The sequence below is a fragment of the Rousettus aegyptiacus genome, unplaced genomic scaffold (genome assembly GCF_014176215.1).
Source record: "Rousettus aegyptiacus isolate mRouAeg1 unplaced genomic scaffold, mRouAeg1.p scaffold_m13_p_8, whole genome shotgun sequence".
Taxonomy (NCBI): Eukaryota; Metazoa; Chordata; class Mammalia; order Chiroptera; family Pteropodidae; genus Rousettus; species Rousettus aegyptiacus.
Window position 1 is genome coordinate 15,168,918 of NW_023416311.1, and position 16,326 is coordinate 15,185,243.

The 16,326-nt window shown below is 58.5% G+C and overlaps 1 protein-coding gene and 1 pseudogene across 4 annotated transcripts in view; both read left to right on the plus strand.

The window, feature by feature from the left end:
* Nucleotides 1-16,183, plus strand: part of CASKIN1 (CASK interacting protein 1) — a 26,061-nt gene extending 9,878 nt beyond the window's left edge. For 3 of the 4 annotated variants that reach the window (XM_036225981.1, XM_036225980.1, XM_036225978.1), the window contains 19 exons: nucleotides 4,177-4,228; nucleotides 4,335-4,432; nucleotides 4,633-4,778; nucleotides 4,869-4,964; nucleotides 5,092-5,222; nucleotides 5,722-5,830; nucleotides 5,912-6,020; nucleotides 6,108-6,202; nucleotides 6,368-6,485; nucleotides 7,647-7,748; nucleotides 7,851-7,939; nucleotides 8,016-8,100; nucleotides 8,184-8,275; nucleotides 9,022-9,132; nucleotides 9,216-9,317; nucleotides 10,726-10,864; nucleotides 10,939-12,975; nucleotides 13,548-13,980; nucleotides 14,508-16,183. In XM_036225981.1, the coding sequence (XP_036081874.1) occupies nucleotides 4,635-4,778; nucleotides 4,869-4,964; nucleotides 5,092-5,222; nucleotides 5,722-5,830; nucleotides 5,912-6,020; nucleotides 6,108-6,202; nucleotides 6,368-6,485; nucleotides 7,647-7,748; nucleotides 7,851-7,939; nucleotides 8,016-8,100; nucleotides 8,184-8,275; nucleotides 9,022-9,132; nucleotides 9,216-9,317; nucleotides 10,726-10,864; nucleotides 10,939-12,975; nucleotides 13,548-13,980; nucleotides 14,508-14,607 (4,092 nt within the window). In that variant the 5' untranslated portion in view covers nucleotides 4,177-4,228; nucleotides 4,335-4,432; nucleotides 4,633-4,634 and the 3' untranslated portion in view covers nucleotides 14,608-16,183. The remainder of the gene's footprint in view (nucleotides 1-4,176; nucleotides 4,229-4,334; nucleotides 4,433-4,632; nucleotides 4,779-4,868; nucleotides 4,965-5,091; nucleotides 5,223-5,721; nucleotides 5,831-5,911; nucleotides 6,021-6,107; nucleotides 6,203-6,367; nucleotides 6,486-7,646; nucleotides 7,749-7,850; nucleotides 7,940-8,015; nucleotides 8,101-8,183; nucleotides 8,276-9,021; nucleotides 9,133-9,215; nucleotides 9,318-10,725; nucleotides 10,865-10,938; nucleotides 12,976-13,547; nucleotides 13,981-14,507) is intronic. The other variant, XM_036225979.1, reaches the window with a different exon arrangement.
* LOC118607147 lies at nucleotides 6,938-7,055 on the plus strand (annotated as a pseudogene).
* Nucleotides 16,184-16,326: the final 143 nt, after the last annotated feature.

The following is a 16,326-nucleotide window of genomic DNA, read 5'->3' on the forward strand; positions in this document are numbered from 1 at the left end:
TCCTAGCATTGTTATAAGGACAGTGAGAGAGCACACATGAAGCCCAGGCTCTTACTTAGTGCTCAGTAAGCACTAACTAGGATGACTTCCAGAGTGGATGGGCCAGGGAAGTGGGAGCATCAGATTTGGGGGTTCCTCCTCTCTTCTACTCTGGGTTCCCAGAGAAGGTTGTGGGAACTTTTACAATTACCTGGGTCTCACCTGGATCTCTACATCCACCCCTGCCTGGCCTGGTGTTTGGGCTCTGACTCACAGAGACAGGCATAATAAGTCAGACAAGAAATCCCTCCATGAATTAGCTCAGTTGTCATGGCAACACTGGCCTGCTTTGGAGTAAGATGTATTTTGATTCAGCAAAGTACAGCTGGAGTTTGGGCCATGGGGTGTGGGGTGCCCAGCAGTGCTCCCTAGGGTCCCCCAGACTCCAGAGGTATTCCCATGATCCTTGTTCTCATAATCTCCCCATGCTGGGACCATCCCTCCGCCCCAGCCCCCACAGTGTGGCTCCAGGCTCTGTCAGCCCCCCATCTCACCTCGAAGGGAGTCTCTCTTTATAAGCACAGGCACTAGCACCCTTAGCTGTTGTCCTTGAGGGAAAGAAAAGACTGCTCTAGAGGGAAAATGCCTGTTTAGGGCTGGTCATCTGGTGGGAAGTGGGTGGTATTCTACCCTTTCTTCAGGCCCAACCTCCCCTTTCCAAATTCTCTGAAGACTACAGGCCAGCATTCCTGCGCTCTCACCTTGGCCCACTAATAGTTCCTTTCCAGCATGTGGCCAGGAGCTCCCTGCCTTCAGGGAGCTGGGAGGAGACTGCGCTGGCCCTGCTTCCTAGTGGGAACTGAGAGGGTGCCTTGCCACTGGAGGCCACAGGGCTCAAGCTACTCTGAGATGGGACCAGAGGAGGCCAGTACCACATCCCTTTAGGGGACAGAAGTGACTCTGTGGGGGTGGCCTATGAGTGGCTTCCGTGGTTGGAGGAGCATCTGGTCAGAGGGATGGAGGGAGGCCATGAGGGTGGGGTGGGAAAGGGGATGGGGCCTCTGCAGCCTGGAGTTTGGAGCTGACCTCAAAAGTAGAGGTGGTCCCAGGAGAGCAGTTAGAGGGTTGGAGAGACGAGAGATGGGAGAGCCCAAGTCCTGTTGGGGAGCAAAGTTTATGTCTTATTACCAATGTGGAATCCGTAGGACTTAGTGTCCTTGTGGAAAGGGAAAGGAAGCTCCTGCGACTTTCATCCTGGTACTTCCTTCCCTCCTTGTCCCTCACCTACCCAGACCCCTTCAGCCATGCTCTACTGCAGCTCCAGGCATGCTTCAGTTCTGGTACCTTCTTTGGTGCCTAGTGTCTTCCACAGGAATTGGGGGAGTGCTCCAAGACCTCAAGTTTCCCTCCATCCAATTCCAGCTGTTTTCCTCTTTGAGGAGACCAGCAGTTGTGAGAGGGGTAAGATGACCTTAGCAAGATGTCTCTCCTCATATGGGGAGTTGTCTCTTTTGGGTTGGAGACTCCTCCTCCCCACTGGTAACCATGTCACTTCCTGGGCTTTGACCTCCATCCCCTCTAAAATTCAGCTCCTGCAGGTATAGCCAGATGAGCAGGTGGGCCTGGCTATGGGTTACAGTCAGAGCACCTGGCCCTGCTTCCTGGGAGGCCCTGGCTGTGGGAAGAAGAGGGACCCAGCCTAGGAAGTTTTGTGAGAGAAGCTGAGAGCTGGCTACTCTGGAAATAAAAAAAGCGGGCATTAACAAACAAACATTAGAGTTGGGCAGAACATTTCAGGGTTGGTGGTTGAGAACGTGGCCCTGGGCAGGGTGGGGGGTACTACGGGACAACCATGTCATGCTCTCTTCAGCTAAATAAGTGACTATGGCAGGCCAGGCTGCATAATTCACAAGGCTCAGTACAATGTGAAAACATGGGTGCCTTGTCTAAAACTTAAGAATTTCAAGATGGCAATAGCAGAGCATCCAACTAGATGAGGGACAGAGGGCTTGAGTACCGCATAGGTCACATGCCTGAAGCCGACCCTGGAAGGTGTGTGGCACTAGGATATGACCAGTCTCCAATTTACTGAGCACCTTGTATGCACCTGGCACTGTTTCAGCCATGAAGCATAGAGCAGTGAGCAAAATAGATGAAAACTTGTCCTCTTGGAGCTAGCAGTTTAGTGATAGATAGACAATAAACAAGATTAATGATTGTGATGGGAGCTAAAGAAAAAAAATACAACAGATATGGGATGTGGGGGGTTTATCATTTTAGATGGGGAGACCAGGGAGGCTTCACCAAGCAGGTGACATTTGGATAAAGACCTGAAGGACATGAGGGAAGGAAGCATGGGGATAGCTAGGGAAAGAGTGGCCTACACACATATACACAGCATGTACAAAGTTCCTGTGGCAGGACAGCCAATGTGTTAGAGCTGAGAAAGTCAAAGGACTGCATCATGCAGAGCCATTGTCTAGTGAGGCAGGGGCTGTTGGAGAGTCTTTAGGAGAAGAGTAAGGCGATCAGTCTCATGTTCCAACAGGGTTCCCCTGACCTCAATGGATACGGAGGATAGACTGAAGGGGCCAAGGAGGAAGTGAGGACACCAGTGGGAAGGCGATAGCAGTGATTCTTTGACAGATACTAGCCTGGTTCTGGGTGGTGGCAATGGCAGTAGTGAGAAATGGTAGGGTCCTGAGTGTGCTTTGAGTGTGTCTTGAAGGTAGAGCCAACAGGATTTGCCAATGGAAAAGATTTAAGATCATCAAGAGGGGACCCGAGCCTGACTTCAAGCTTTTGGCCTGGACCACAGAGGGGAAGGGTGGCATTGCTGCTGATATAGATGGACTTCAGTGCCAGCAAAGTGTCTGAGCAGAGGGGGAGGGGCAGAGAGTAGAAATGCCTCCTTCTTGAGCCTAGGCTGCTAGAAGGAAGTCCCCCTTGCTGGAAGATGGGGGTAGGGTTTCTGTAGAGGTAATATTAGTCATCACCACTTACTGAGCTGACTGACTCTGTGCCAGACCCTTTGTGCTTTATGTCTGGGAACATCTTTAGGTCTAAGAGGCCAACCTGGTAGCCTCTTTCAAGCTCAGGGCCCAGGCCATAGGGCTAGTAAGGGGCAGAGAGAAGATTCAAATTTGGGCCCATCTGACTTCATGGGCTTTATGGGTCATTGGGGGACCCACATTCTGCACTGAGTGGCCCTGCAGCAGCCCCTCTATGACTCGACTCCCTCAGTTCTCTGCGTTTGGGCCCCCTGCCCCCATCCCTATCCTGGGCCTGGACAAAGGGGCTTCTGTCCTGCTAGCCCCTCCCTCACAGAGCAACTGACCCACAAATGGGTTATGTAACCATGGCCTAGACAGGCAGTGGCTTGGCCCACGTCCGGCTGGACCTGAGCCCACAGGGAGGGCATGGGTGGGCTCCCCTCCTCTGGCAGGCAGCTGGTGGGGGCCAGGACCAGGGAGGCCCCAAGTGGAGACTGGAGCCCCAAAGGGGAAGTTTGGGCCCCTCGGGCTTCAGGCAGCTGATCCTGGGGCTTGAGTGTGCTCCTGTAGATGAGGTAGCCATTCTTGTGTGTTTGCTTAGAGGCACTGGCCCACTCACTTTTTTCCCTTTCCTGCCTTGCTGTGTGGAGCTCATCTATAGTGGCCAGGCCCAGGGCTAGGAGGGAGGAGAGGCTGCATCCTGGAAATGTAGATCTTACCCCCAGAGATACTCCCATTTCCGGGTGTCCCAGCCTTCCCGGGCCACCCCCAGCCCATCTGGGTTCTTCTGAGAGACAGATTGGTCCGGCTCTCTCCCTCCTACCATCAGCAGGTGCTCAGCCAGAGTCCCAAGGGAGGGGGTACATGTGCACGTGTGTGCCTGTGTGTGTTCACAGCCCTGGCTTTTGTGCCCAGGCAGGGACAAGCCTGGAAACTCGGGCCCTGTGAACCTCTCAACATCTTAGTTTAGTGGGAAACTACGGTCCAAAAGCTGGTACCTGTAGCTGAGTGCAGGGAACAGAGTTAAATGAATGAATGAATGTTTCTAGACTAAAGACCTAGATAGCTTTGGCTCTTAGCTTGCCAGGGAGCCAGTTAGCACCCTCTGCCTGTTCTTAGGCTGCCTGGAGGGGGCTGGGACCCAGGCAGGCTGAAGGAGGGGCTGGACAGAGCCTCCCTCACCGTGTCTCATTCCTACTCCCAGAGCTCCTGGGCTCCACCAAGAAGATCAATGTCAACTTCCAGGACCCAGATGGGTGAGTTCTAAGCCAGAGAGTGCCTGTCTAGGATGAGGGCTGGGGGGCTCCTGGGGAAGGCCTGGTTCCCTGGTCCTTACCCAAATGTGTTTGCTACCTACCCCAGCTTCTCTGCCCTGCACCACGCGGCCCTGAATGGGAACACAGAATTGATCACTCTGCTGCTGGAAGCCCAGGCTGCTGTGGACATCAAAGACAACAAAGGCAAGGCCTGCCAGGGACCTCAGAGCCAGGGGCAGGGAGCTGAAGTCAGGGGTCCCCAGAGAACTGGATGGTCCCTTGATTAAGGTCCCTCCCAAAGTCTTAGTCTGGGTCTAGGTGGGACCTCATGGGATCTATGACCTGGAGGTCAGGGTGGGCTCAGGGTCAGAAGCTAGCTTCCAACAGCCCCTGCCTGCCATCAGGCATGCGGCCATTGCACTATGCGGCCTGGCAGGGCCGGAAGGAACCCATGAAACTGGTGTTAAAGGCGGGCTCGGCAGTGAACATCCCATCGGATGAGGGCCATATTCCCCTCCACCTGGCAGCCCAGCATGGTCACTACGATGTGGTAAGGCCCACCTCAAGGGTGGCAGGGTGCCTGGAGTGGTGTGAGCTCAACAGACGCCCTGGGCCTGACTGCACTCTGCGGGCCATGCAGTCTGAGATGCTGCTCCAGCACCAGTCCAACCCATGTATGGTGGACAACTCGGGGAAGACGCCTCTGGACCTGGCCTGTGAGTTCGGCCGTGTTGGGGTAAGTCTCCTGGGAGATGACCAACACTCTGTCTGCTCCGTCTTCCTCTTCTGAGGCTGGAGTCAGCGGCAGATGTGCAACCCCCTGCCCCATTTCTGTGCCCCCTTACTTTGACCCCTCCATCAAGGTGGTCCAGCTACTCCTAAGCAGCAACATGTGCGCAGCCTTGCTGGAGCCCCGGCCAGGGGACACCACTGACCCCAATGGCACTAGTCCCTTGCACTTGGCAGCCAAGAACGGCCACATTGACATCATCAGGTATGGCCATGTGGTGGTAGGGGGAGGGGAACCCAGCTTGAGGGTCTTGCTCCTGGCTTGGTGATAAGAAGGGAGCAGCCAGGGAGCTGTGGGCACATGATCAGGCCTCTGGATGCCAGGGATGCCTCCAGGTGCCCACGTAAAGGATGCACTGGAGAGGGCTGGGGAGGGGGCATCCATGGGCCCACAGCCTGGGCTCTATCATAGATATCCCTGACACTTACGGACATGCTTAACTTCTCTGAGCCTCAGTTCCTCCATCCATAAAGTGGGCATCTCACCAGTGCCTGTGTTGAGATGAGACAAGATAACCGCTGTGAAGGGTTAGCAAGGGCAGGCACGTCCACAAGTGTTTGGTCACTGTCAGGTACCATGTTATCAGGGAGGTGGGCAGGGCTGGCTCATCCTCAAACCCTTGAAAATTGGGGCTCAGCTTTGGGGTGCTGGGACAGAGGGCTCTTGCTGTAGGCCCTGCCTGCTCCCTCTGCCTTCCCGTCAGACTCCTCCTCCAAGCTGGCATTGACATTAACCGCCAGACCAAGTCCGGCACAGCCCTCCACGAGGCCGCACTCTGTGGGAAGACAGAAGTGGTTCGGCTGCTGCTGGATGTGAGTTGAGGGCACAGGGGCAGCTGGGGCCAGGTAGGGGCGTGGGGACTCCTGACAGGCCTCACCCCTTGGCACATGCAGAATGGGATCAACGCCCACGTGAGGAACACCTACAGCCAGACAGCCTTGGATATCGTGCACCAGTTTACCACATCCCAGGCCAGCAAGGAGATCAAGCAGCTGCTGCGAGGTGGGCCTGAGTTGCGCAGGGGGCCTGGAGTGGGGCCTGGGCCAGGCTGGTTCACGGGTCTGGGGATTCTACCTCTTTTGTCCACAGAGGCGTCTGCGGCTCTGCAGGTCCGGGCGACCAAGGATTACTGCAACAATTATGATCTGACCAGCCTCAATGTGAAAGCTGGGGATATCATCACAGTAAGGATGGCATGGATTCAGGGATGGGTGGGATCTAGGATGCTCACCCCATAACACTCCCCATGGTAATCAGGAAGTCTCAGGGTGTGGGCAGGAAGTGAAGGCCACCCACTTGCTTGACCTGGAAGTCTCCCTGAGTGTGCTCCCCCCACCTCATCTGGCCAGGTCCTTGAGCAGCATCCAGATGGCCGATGGAAGGGCTGTATCCATGACAACCGGACGGGCAACGACCGGGTGGGCTACTTCCCGTCCTCCCTGGGAGAGGCCATTGTCAAGCGAGCAGGCAAGTCCCATCCAGGCCTGGGCTCACGGGCCAGAAGGAAGCGAGTGCACATATGTTGGGTGGCAAGGCAAGGACCAAACGCTAGCCATTGCTAGGAGTGGGGTCCAGAGTGGTATCCAGCCGTGTGTCCTACCAGTGGTCTCCTCATCAGTGTCCTTATGCCATTCTTTCATTTATTCAACAGACATTGGGTACTGGGCACTAGGAATAGATGATGACCCAGATGGACACCATTTCTGCTCTCAAGGAGCTTGTCCCCTGGGAGGGAGGGGAGCAAGGGACAGCGATGTAAACATGGAAGGAAATGTACCAACCAATGACACAGACGACATGCTTACGCAGTGTGGTCAGAGAAGGCCTTGAGAAATGGGAGGGACCAGCCATAGGCAGAGCAATCTAGACAGTGGAACCACATGTGCAAAGGCATGGAAACAGGAAAGAATGTGACATGTAACTACGGCCATGCCATCCTGAACACACCCGATCCTGTCGATCTCGGAAGCTAAGCAGAGTCGGGCCTGGTTAGTACTTGGATGGGAGACCACCTAGAAAGACCAGGTGCTGTAGGTGTAAAAAAAAAGAATGTGACATATGTAAGTTACCAAAGGAGGCCCAGTATGGCTGGCACAGGGTGAAGGAGAGGGAGAAGGGTATAGGCCATGGCCACAGGGCCATAGTTTCAGACAAAGATAGACAGATAGGGTGAAAGAGCAGGATGGAGTCCAGTTAGGAGGTGCAGACAGCATACTCATAGTAATCTAGTTCCCTTGGGTGGGGAGCCTGGCCCCAGGCTCCTGGGTGCCTCTTTCCTCTCCCCTGTTCCTATAGCATAGAGGAGTTTGCTCTCTCTGGCAATCTGCACCAACTCCTGCCTCCCCAGGATTACAGGGCCACTGGTAGGACAGCCACTGACTTGGGCCCCTCTCTGCCACACTCCTGCTTTCAAATGTTTGGGGTGGGGAGGGGTCTTCTGAGGGTCTCTCAGCTCCTTAGAGATAGCCAGGGCAGAGGGAGGCTATAGTGCTGACCTCCGAAGTGTGCATGTGTTGGGCCTCTGTTCTGCCCAGGCTCAGGGACCAGGCCAGAGGATGCCCTCCTCTCGATGTCAAGCCCCCAGGCTGGGCTGGTCCAGGACTTAGGGAAGCTATACTCTGCCCACAGGTTCCCGAGCAGGCACTGAACCAAGCCCACCCCAGGGAGGTGGCACATCGGGACCCTCTGCACCCCCTGAAGAGATCTGGGTGCTGAGGAAGCCTTTTGCAGGTAGGTAGGGGGCTTCCGGAGGGCCAGAGTGGCAGCACTTCTGCAATGCAGCCTCCAAGCTAGGCAGGGCGAGCACCAGGTGATGTTCCTTTGTGCTGGCAGGTGGGGACCGCAGTGGCAGCTTGAGCAGTGTGGCTGGTGGCCGGAGCAGTGGGGCCCACACCCTGCATGCAGGCTCTGAAGGGGTCAAGGTAGGTGTGGTGGTGTCAGGGCTGGGGTGGCCTGGGTCCAGAGCAGCACTGGCCAGCCGGCCTGTCTGGGTTGCAGCTCTTGGCAACAGTGCTTTCCCAGAAGTCTGTCTCCGAGTCCAGCCCTGGGGATAGTCCCATCAAGCCTCCAGAGGGCTCCACAGGTAAGAGCAAGGATGCAGCACTGCTGGCCTGGCAGGGAGGTGGCCCCTGAGTGGCCCTTGCCCCACCCTGCCCTCGTCCCCAGGTGCGGCCCGGTCCCAGCCTCCAGTGGCCCATGCTGGGCAGGTCTATGCGGAACAGCCACCCAAGAAGCTGGAGCTGGCGTCGGAGGGCAAGGTACAGGGCCTGAGGCAGATGCATGGAGGGGCACCCTGGGTAGCCTGCCTGGCCTGGTCACAGTACAACTGGGGGCCCTTGACAGGCCAGCCTGGTCCTTCTGTCTCTCTGTCAGTTTGTGTGTAGGTGTTGTCTATTGTGTGGGCAGTGTATGTGAGTTAATGTGTCTAAGAAATGTGACGTGGGTGTGAGGTGAACAGGGGTATGCATATGTGTGGGTGGTATGACTGTGAGGCGGGCACGTGTGCCTGTGTGTGTGCATGCGAAAGGGCATGGGTGTGAAATGAGACAAGGCGTGTGCATGAGTGAGATGGGTCCTGTGTGCATGACCCGTGTGCTGGTGAAGGCGTGAGCTGCTGGCTGAGTCCTATATACTTCTGGATAGAGCCCACTTTCCAGGGAGTGAGCAGCAGCACTGAGGCCCCATTCCCAGAGCCCCTCCCATGGGGCCACACTGCAGGGTATCCCTGGTGCAGGATTGAGGGGAGGGGGAAGTCAGGACAGCTGGACCCTCTTGGTGGAGATCACGGAAGGAGGCTGCAATGCTGGGCGATGCTCAAGACGGCGGCATCCAAGACCACAGAGTGAGGAGGGAGCACTGGTGCCAGGCTGACCTAGCCACAGAAGGACCAGCGGACAGCAGACTGAGCTTGCACAGAGAAGGAGGCATCTCAGTGGCTGGGTGTGAGCCCGGAGGGTGGGTGGGTGGTTGGGCGGGCCTGCAGCGGGTGCCTTGTGTCTTCCAGAGCGCTGAGGCTGTTAGCCAGTGGCTCGCCACGTTCCAGCTACAGCTGTATGCCCCCAACTTCCTCAGCGCTGGCTATGACCTGCCTACCATCAGCCGTATGACCCCTGAGGTAAGCTCCCTGAAGGCTGGCCACCAGCCATGATCCAGAAATAGGCCCCCAGCCTCCAGCTAAAGGGCCTCTCCTCTACTTAGGACCTCACAGCCATCGGGGTCACCAAGCCAGGCCACCGGAAGAAGATCACAGCAGAGATCAGCAGCCTGAGCATTCCTGACTGGCTGCCTGAGCACAAACCCGTAAGGCCCTCTGCGCCCTGGTGGCCAGGCCCAGGACGGGCAGACAGACAGGCTGACTCCCTGGCTACAGCCTTCCCTGTCCTCCAGGGCTCCAGTGAGAGGAGAGCAGAGGATGTCCCCCAGCAGTGACCAGCCTGGATGGCATGGCCTCTGTCCATCACAGGCACTGAGGCCAGCCTCCTTAAGGCAGGGAGACAATCTGTGAAGGCCTTCAGGGTGAGGGGAGAGTTTCCCATCTTCACTACATGCTTTTGCAAAGACTTCCTCCACACTCAGGCAGCCACACAGGGCCACCTGGCACCTCTGCAGTGCTGCTCATTGCATACCCACCCAGACACCACAGAGGGGCCCACATTGATGGGATGTGCTTGCACAGACCCAGGGACATGTGGGGAAGATGTGTGTGAGCATGCTCCATGTACACAGATAGCACACATCCCCTAAATATATTCAAGGTGCCCCTCGATGACTGACTGCATGCACACACCCACACATTCAGCTGCACGTGCTGGCTACACTGACGGCTGACACCTACACCGACCACAGGCCACACTGTTACAATAGACACCCAGGTGGTGGGACAGATTCTGGGCCAGGACAAGGTGAGCCCAGGGCCTGTTGCATCAATACTGCCTCTCTGGTCCTCTTGCCAAGCTGTGGTTTCCCATCCATCAATGGGGGAGATGCCGTGGCTACCAAAAGCCCCCAGGGCCGTGGGTCGGGGACAGGCCCGTTCATGCTCATTCATCCTGCTTTGCCCCCTTCAGTCAGCAGCTCAGAGGTCCTCCTAGCAAGAATGTCTGGGCCTCACTTAGCTTGATGAACCTAAGGGGCGACCAAGTATGTTGTGTGTTGGTGCGTTAGTGATATCCAGCTGGGAGTGTGGACACGTGGATGCCATTCAGGAAGCCACTGGGTGGTTCTGGGTGAAGACCATCATGGGTATTTGCACACATGTGTGATGTGGACATGTGACCTTGCCTGATGCAAGTGGGGAAATGGTGAGGGTGTGAGCGTGACACAGAGGGGTGTCAGTGCCCGTGTATGGCTGGGATGCAGGATGTGCGTGTACATGTATCTGGTTGATGGTGCTGTGTGTCTGTCCATGATGTGTGGGATGTGTCTACCAGGTGCTGTCCCCATGGCTGACTGGGTAGGTGAGGAAGTGCTTTCTTCCCTCTCCCCCAAACTGTCCTGAGGACAAGGTTGCCCCATGTGTGTGTATGTTTGCATGTGCGTATGAGCTGGCCTTGGGCTTCTGTCTCCAAAGCTGACACCTCTGGCCTGTCATTTTGTCCTATGTCTATCTGTGCCGGGCTGGCCCAATGCCCCTCGCCTGGCAGATCCAAGCAGCAAGGAGGCTGTGAGCAGCCAACTGTGGCTGCCTTCTGTGTCCCCTGCCCCACAGGCTAACCTGGCCGTGTGGCTGTCCATGATCGGCCTAGCCCAGTACTATAAGGTGCTGGTGGACAACGGTTACGAGAACATTGACTTCATCACTGACATCACCTGGGAGGACCTGCAGGAGATTGGAATCACCAAGCTGGGTGAGGCCCCGGCCCCCATCGCTTCCTGGTCCTTGCCACCCTCCCTGGCCTTACTTGCTCCATGCCCCTCTCAGGACACCAGAAGAAGCTGATGCTGGCAGTGAGGAAACTGGCAGAGTTGCAGAAAGCAGAGTACGCCAAGTATGAAGGGGGACCCCTACGCCGGAAGGCACCACAGTCGCTTGAAGTGATGGCTATCGAGTCACCGCCCCCACCTGAGCCTGCCCCGGCTGACTGCCAGTCTCCTAAAATGACCACCTTCCAGGACAGCGAGCTCAGTGGGGAGCTGCAGGCTGCCATGACCGGCCCAGCAGAAGGGGCTGCCACCGCCACTGCTGAAAAACCCTCCAACCACCTGCCGCCCACCCCGAGGGCTTCCATGCGTCAGGAGCCCAGCCTGGGTGGGCGGGCACGGCACATGAGCAGCTCTCAGGAACTGTTGGGTGACGGGCCCCCTGGGCCTGGCAGCCCCATGTCACGAAGCCAGGAGTACCTGCTGGATGAGGGGGCAGCCCCTGGCACTCCACCCAAGGAGGCTCGGCCCAGCCGCCACGGCCACAGTGTCAAGCGGGCCAGCGTGCCCCCAGTGCCCGGCAAGCCACGACAGGTCCTTCCAACAGGTGCCGGCCCTTTTACGCCCCCCCAGACTCCCACTAAAGCCCGGCCAGGTTCCCCCCAGGCCTCAGGGGGGCCTCATGGTCCAGCCCCAGCCACGGCCAAGGTGAAGCCCACCCCACAGTTGCTGCCACCAATAGAACGACCCATGTCACCCCGCTCACTGCCTCAGTCACCTACACACCGTGGCTTTGCCTATGTGCTGCCTCAGCCCATGGAAAGTGAGTCAGGGCCAGCTGCTCCAGGGCCTGTACCTGCACCTGTGTCCACACCTGTGCCCATGCTGTGCCTGCCCCCTGAGGCTGATGTGGAGCCAGGGCGGCCCAAGAAGCGCGCCCACAGCCTGAATCGCTATGCAGCATCTGACAGCGAGCCAGAGCGTGACGAGCTGCTGGTCCCAGCTGCCGTGGGGCCCTATGCCACAGTCCAGCGGCGTGTGGGCCGAAGCCACTCTGTGCGGGCACCTGCCAACGCTGACAAGAATGTCAACCGCAGCCAGTCCTTCGCTGTGCGGCCCCGAAAGAAGGGGCCCCCACCACCCCCACCGAAGCGCTCTAGCTCAGCCATGGCCAGTGCCAACTTGGCTGATGAGTCAGCACCAGATGCCGAGACTGAGGGGGCTGGGACTGAGAATGGCCGGCTGGGGGTTCGGGCACAACGCCGGCGGGCTAGTGATCTGGCTGGTAGTGTGGACACAGGCAGTGCTGGCAGTGTGAAGAGCATTGCAGCCATGCTTGAACTGTCATCCATTGGGGGTGGGGGCCGGGCAGCCCGTAGGCCCCCTGAGGGCCACCCCACACCTCGCCCTGCCAGCCCAGAGCCAGGCCGGGTAGCCACAGTGTTGGCCTCAGTGAAGCACAAGGAGGCCATTGGGCCTGACGGTGAGGTGGTAAACCGGCGCCGTACGCTCAGTGGGCCCGTCACAGGACTTCTGGCCACTGCCCGCCGGGGGCCTGGGGAACCAGTGGGGTCTGCAGATCACAGCCACTTTGTGGAGGAAGGCTCTGCCCGGCAGCGGCCCCGAGGTCCAGCCAAAGGTGAGGCGAGTGGGGAAGGCCCGCCCCTGGCCCGGGTGGAAGCCAGTGCCACACTCAAGAGGCGCATCCGAGCCAAGCAGAGCCAGCAGGAGAACATCAAGTTCATTTTGACTGAGTCCGACACGGTCAAGCGCAGGCCCAAGGCCAAGGAACGGGAGGCAGGTCTTGAGCCACCCCCGCCACTGTCTGTGTACCAGAATGGCACAGGCACTGTGCGCCGCCGACCAGCCTCTGAGCAGGCTGGGCCCCTGGAGCTGCCTCCCCCACCACCACCCACTGAGCCTCCTCCCTCCGACCTGATGCACTTGCCCCCACTGCCCCCACCAGACAGTGATGCCCGGAAGCCAGCCAAGCCACCTGTCTCTCCCAAGCCTGTCCTGGCTCAGCCAGTGCCGAAGATCCAGGGGTCGCCCACACCTGCCTCCAAGAAGGTGCCACTGCCAGGTCCCAGCAGCCCAGGTAGGTGAGGGAGCTAGCTGGGGAAGGGCCTCCACCCCACCTCCCAACTCCACAGTCTGAGAGGATTTGATGGGAGCCAGGTGGAGTGAGTGGGAAAGTGTCTTCAGGCCCTTTCATCCATCCACCCATAGGACAACTCTGCCAGCCCAGAGTTGGGAGGAGGGTGGCTAGTTCTCACGTCGCTCAGTGAAGGAGGCACAGAATTCCATGAATAGTAGCACCAGTAGAGGGAGGATTTTGACCCAGATGAGTGACCCCAGCACAGGAAGGAGGGGAAAGCATTCCAAGCAGAAGAATCAGAGATGCAAAGGCCCTGTGGCAGTCAAGCGAGGGAAGGGCCAATGGCTGCAGCAGTTACACCTGGAGCGGGATAAAGGTGGGGCACATAGGGCAGGGTTTGAAAAGGTTTGCACGGGAAAGCGCGCCCCCTGGCGGTCGCGGAGAACTTGGGGCAGCGGCAGCGGAGGGCTGTATCTCAGGTCCTGGGTGCTTGGCGGAGCGCTGAGACAGGGCTTGTGCCAGCATGGTCAGTGCGGCCTCCCACTGTGGTGCAAATCTCTTCCTCCCCGCAGAGGTGAAGCGTGCCCATGGCACGCCACCGCCGCCCGTGTCTCCCAAGCCGCCACCGCCGCCCACGGCGCCCAAGCCGGTCAAGGTCGCGGCAGGGCTACAGTCAGGCAGCGCCAGCCCGTCGCCCACACCCTCGCCGGCACGTCAGCCGCCAGCCGCCCTTGCCAAGCCAACTAGCACACCGCCCTCGCTGAGCTCCAGTCCCGCCAAGCCCCCGTCCCCCAGCGCGCCCGCGCTGCATGTGCCCGCCAAACCACCGCGCGCTGCTGCCGCCGCCGCAGCTGCCGCCGCCGCCGCTGTGTCCCCCGCTGCACCTGACGGTGCCTCACCCGTGGACAGCGCCCGGCAGAAGCTAGAGGAGACAAGCGCGTGCCTGGCGGCGGCGCTGCAAGCTGTAGAAGAAAAGATACGGCAGGAAGACACACAAGGCCTACGGTAGGTGTAGGGTGGGGTCTGGTGTGGGTGTGGAAAGGGACTGGGCGTGTAGCCTGAAAGTGCTGTGCACGGGCTGAGGCGGAGTCCCGGAGGGAGGGGCGTGACCCGATGCTTTTGGGTTGTAGTCTCAGGTCTGACCCTTACTCCGAGGGGTGGGGTCCGACATGGGTGGTGTCTGCCAGCCCAGGCAAACTCTTAGGCTGCTGTGCTCCCTTTAGGGTAGTGTGAGAAGCGTGGCCAATATCTTGAGAGAGTGATCTGAAGTTGTCTCCTCTCTACACTGCTGGTGCGGGCTGACATGGACAGGCTTTACACTCCACCTAGGTCGATCTGAGGCTACGTACAGAGTGGAATCGAGGGCGGGAAGGGGCCCATACCACGTGGGCGTGGTCTTCGGATGGCCACACCCACAGTTGATTAAGCTGCACTTGGTCTCTGGTAGGGTGGGGCATAGAGCGAGAGATCCGGGTGGGTGTTCTTTGCTGGCCCCACCCATCCCACCCCACTCATGATGCGCCCGCCCCCAGCCCGTCGGCGACGGAGGAGAAGAGCACAGGCAGCATCCTGGACGACATCGGCAGCATGTTCGATGACCTGGCGGACCAGCTGGACGCCATGCTGGAGTGACGCGGCCCATGTTGGGTCCGCTTGGGCTCTGGCCCGCACACTGACCTTTACCTCAGGATGGGCACCTCTGGGCGAGGCGCAAGTGAGCAGGGCGGCGGGCGGGGGCGTGGGGGGGGGCAGGTGCAGGGGACAGCCCACCAGACGCCCGCGGCCATGAGGCCGGGGCGGGTCATGCTGCCCAGCCCCTGCACAAGCACAACTCCTGCCCCCAGGGCCCAGGCAGGACGCCCAGCCTGGAGGATTGCCTGGTGGGGAGACCCAAGGGCTCTGGACAGATGCTGCAGCCCTGTGGGTGCCCATCCCTGTTTGCTGCTCCCTGTGCAATAACTGCTGGGCAACCTGCCCACCCGCCACCAGGCTCTGCCCACTGTGTGTAAAGGAGGGGCAGCCCCTGGCTCTCCTGCCCTGAGTCCAGGCTGGGCCTGCCCTGGGGACAGTGGGAGGGGAGCAGCCGCTGTAGCCCCCTCCCCAATGTGGTAGAGCACAGGCCTATGCCCAGCATAGAACTGCCCATTAGGAACCTCTGCCAGCCACTCTGGCATAGCACAAGGGGCTGGGGTCAGGCCCCCTGCTCCACTGTAACCCCAGAATATAAGCTACCAAGAGTATTAATTTATTGGGAATGAGCTGAGGCAGATTTCCCCAGAGAAACAAAAAGGTATAACTTTAACAAATATATATTTAAAAGAAAAAATATTATTGATTCTATAGAAACCATTTACCAACTGCAAGGACACTGGAGTCTTGCTCAAGACAAAAGCTGTTAGAGGCCCCTGCCACTGTCTGTCCATCCTTCCTTCCCTCCATGCAAGACCCTAGGCCCAGTAGCACAAACAGGAAGCTGGGGTCTGGGGAGGGGTCTGTGCTCCACCAGGGCCCCCTCTGCCCTCTCCTAACTTCTCTGTGTCCGAAGAACTTGAAGGATGTGCCTTGCTGCTGGGCTGTGTCCTCCATGCCCTGGAGACTGTGGGGAAGGCTCCCTCCTCTCTAGGGGTTGCTGATGTGTGAGGGTCAGCTTGGGCTTTGGGGAGCTGTGCGCACAGAGTGAACACATTGGCACGCCAGCTGGGTGTCAGCAGTGGGTGCAGAGCATGCATGCCAGGCTATGTGAGGGTGTGCCTGACCTTCCCTCCCCAGGCCCACAGCAGGCGGCCAGCCCACCCCTACTCGAGTTCCCACGGACGCTTCTGCTCGTGGTCCAAGGCTGTGTCATGTGGTCGTTCTCGCCCTCTCTTTCCTCTTCCCCTGCCCCTCCAAAAAGTACTGACTGGCCTCTGTTGTGTTTGCTGATCCACGTGTGTTGGGCACAACTTCTGACATTTCTTAAAAAAAAAATTAAAAAATGACGAAAACCAGCGATTGTGATGTGGGTGGGTGGAGGGGTCAGCCAAGGTGGTGTCTGGGCATGTGAGGCCCCATCCAGCTGTCATGCCATTATGCTTCACCTAGTGGATAGCCAGCACCTAGCCATCTACCTGACCTCTCAGTGGGTGGCCCAGGCTGGGGCTCCAGCAGGTGGGGAGGGGGGTCTGGGCAGGGAGCTCTTGTCAGCTGTCAATAAACAGCAGAAAATGGAGCTGCCTGGCTCACTTTTTGAGGGTGTTGGGGAGAATGGTGGGCGAGCCTGTTCCTGGCTGGGAGGGGAAGTCACTGAGAGGGCTACATCCTGGGGTTGACAGACAACAGGAGCTCCTTTGTGGCTCTCCTCACCGTCCCACT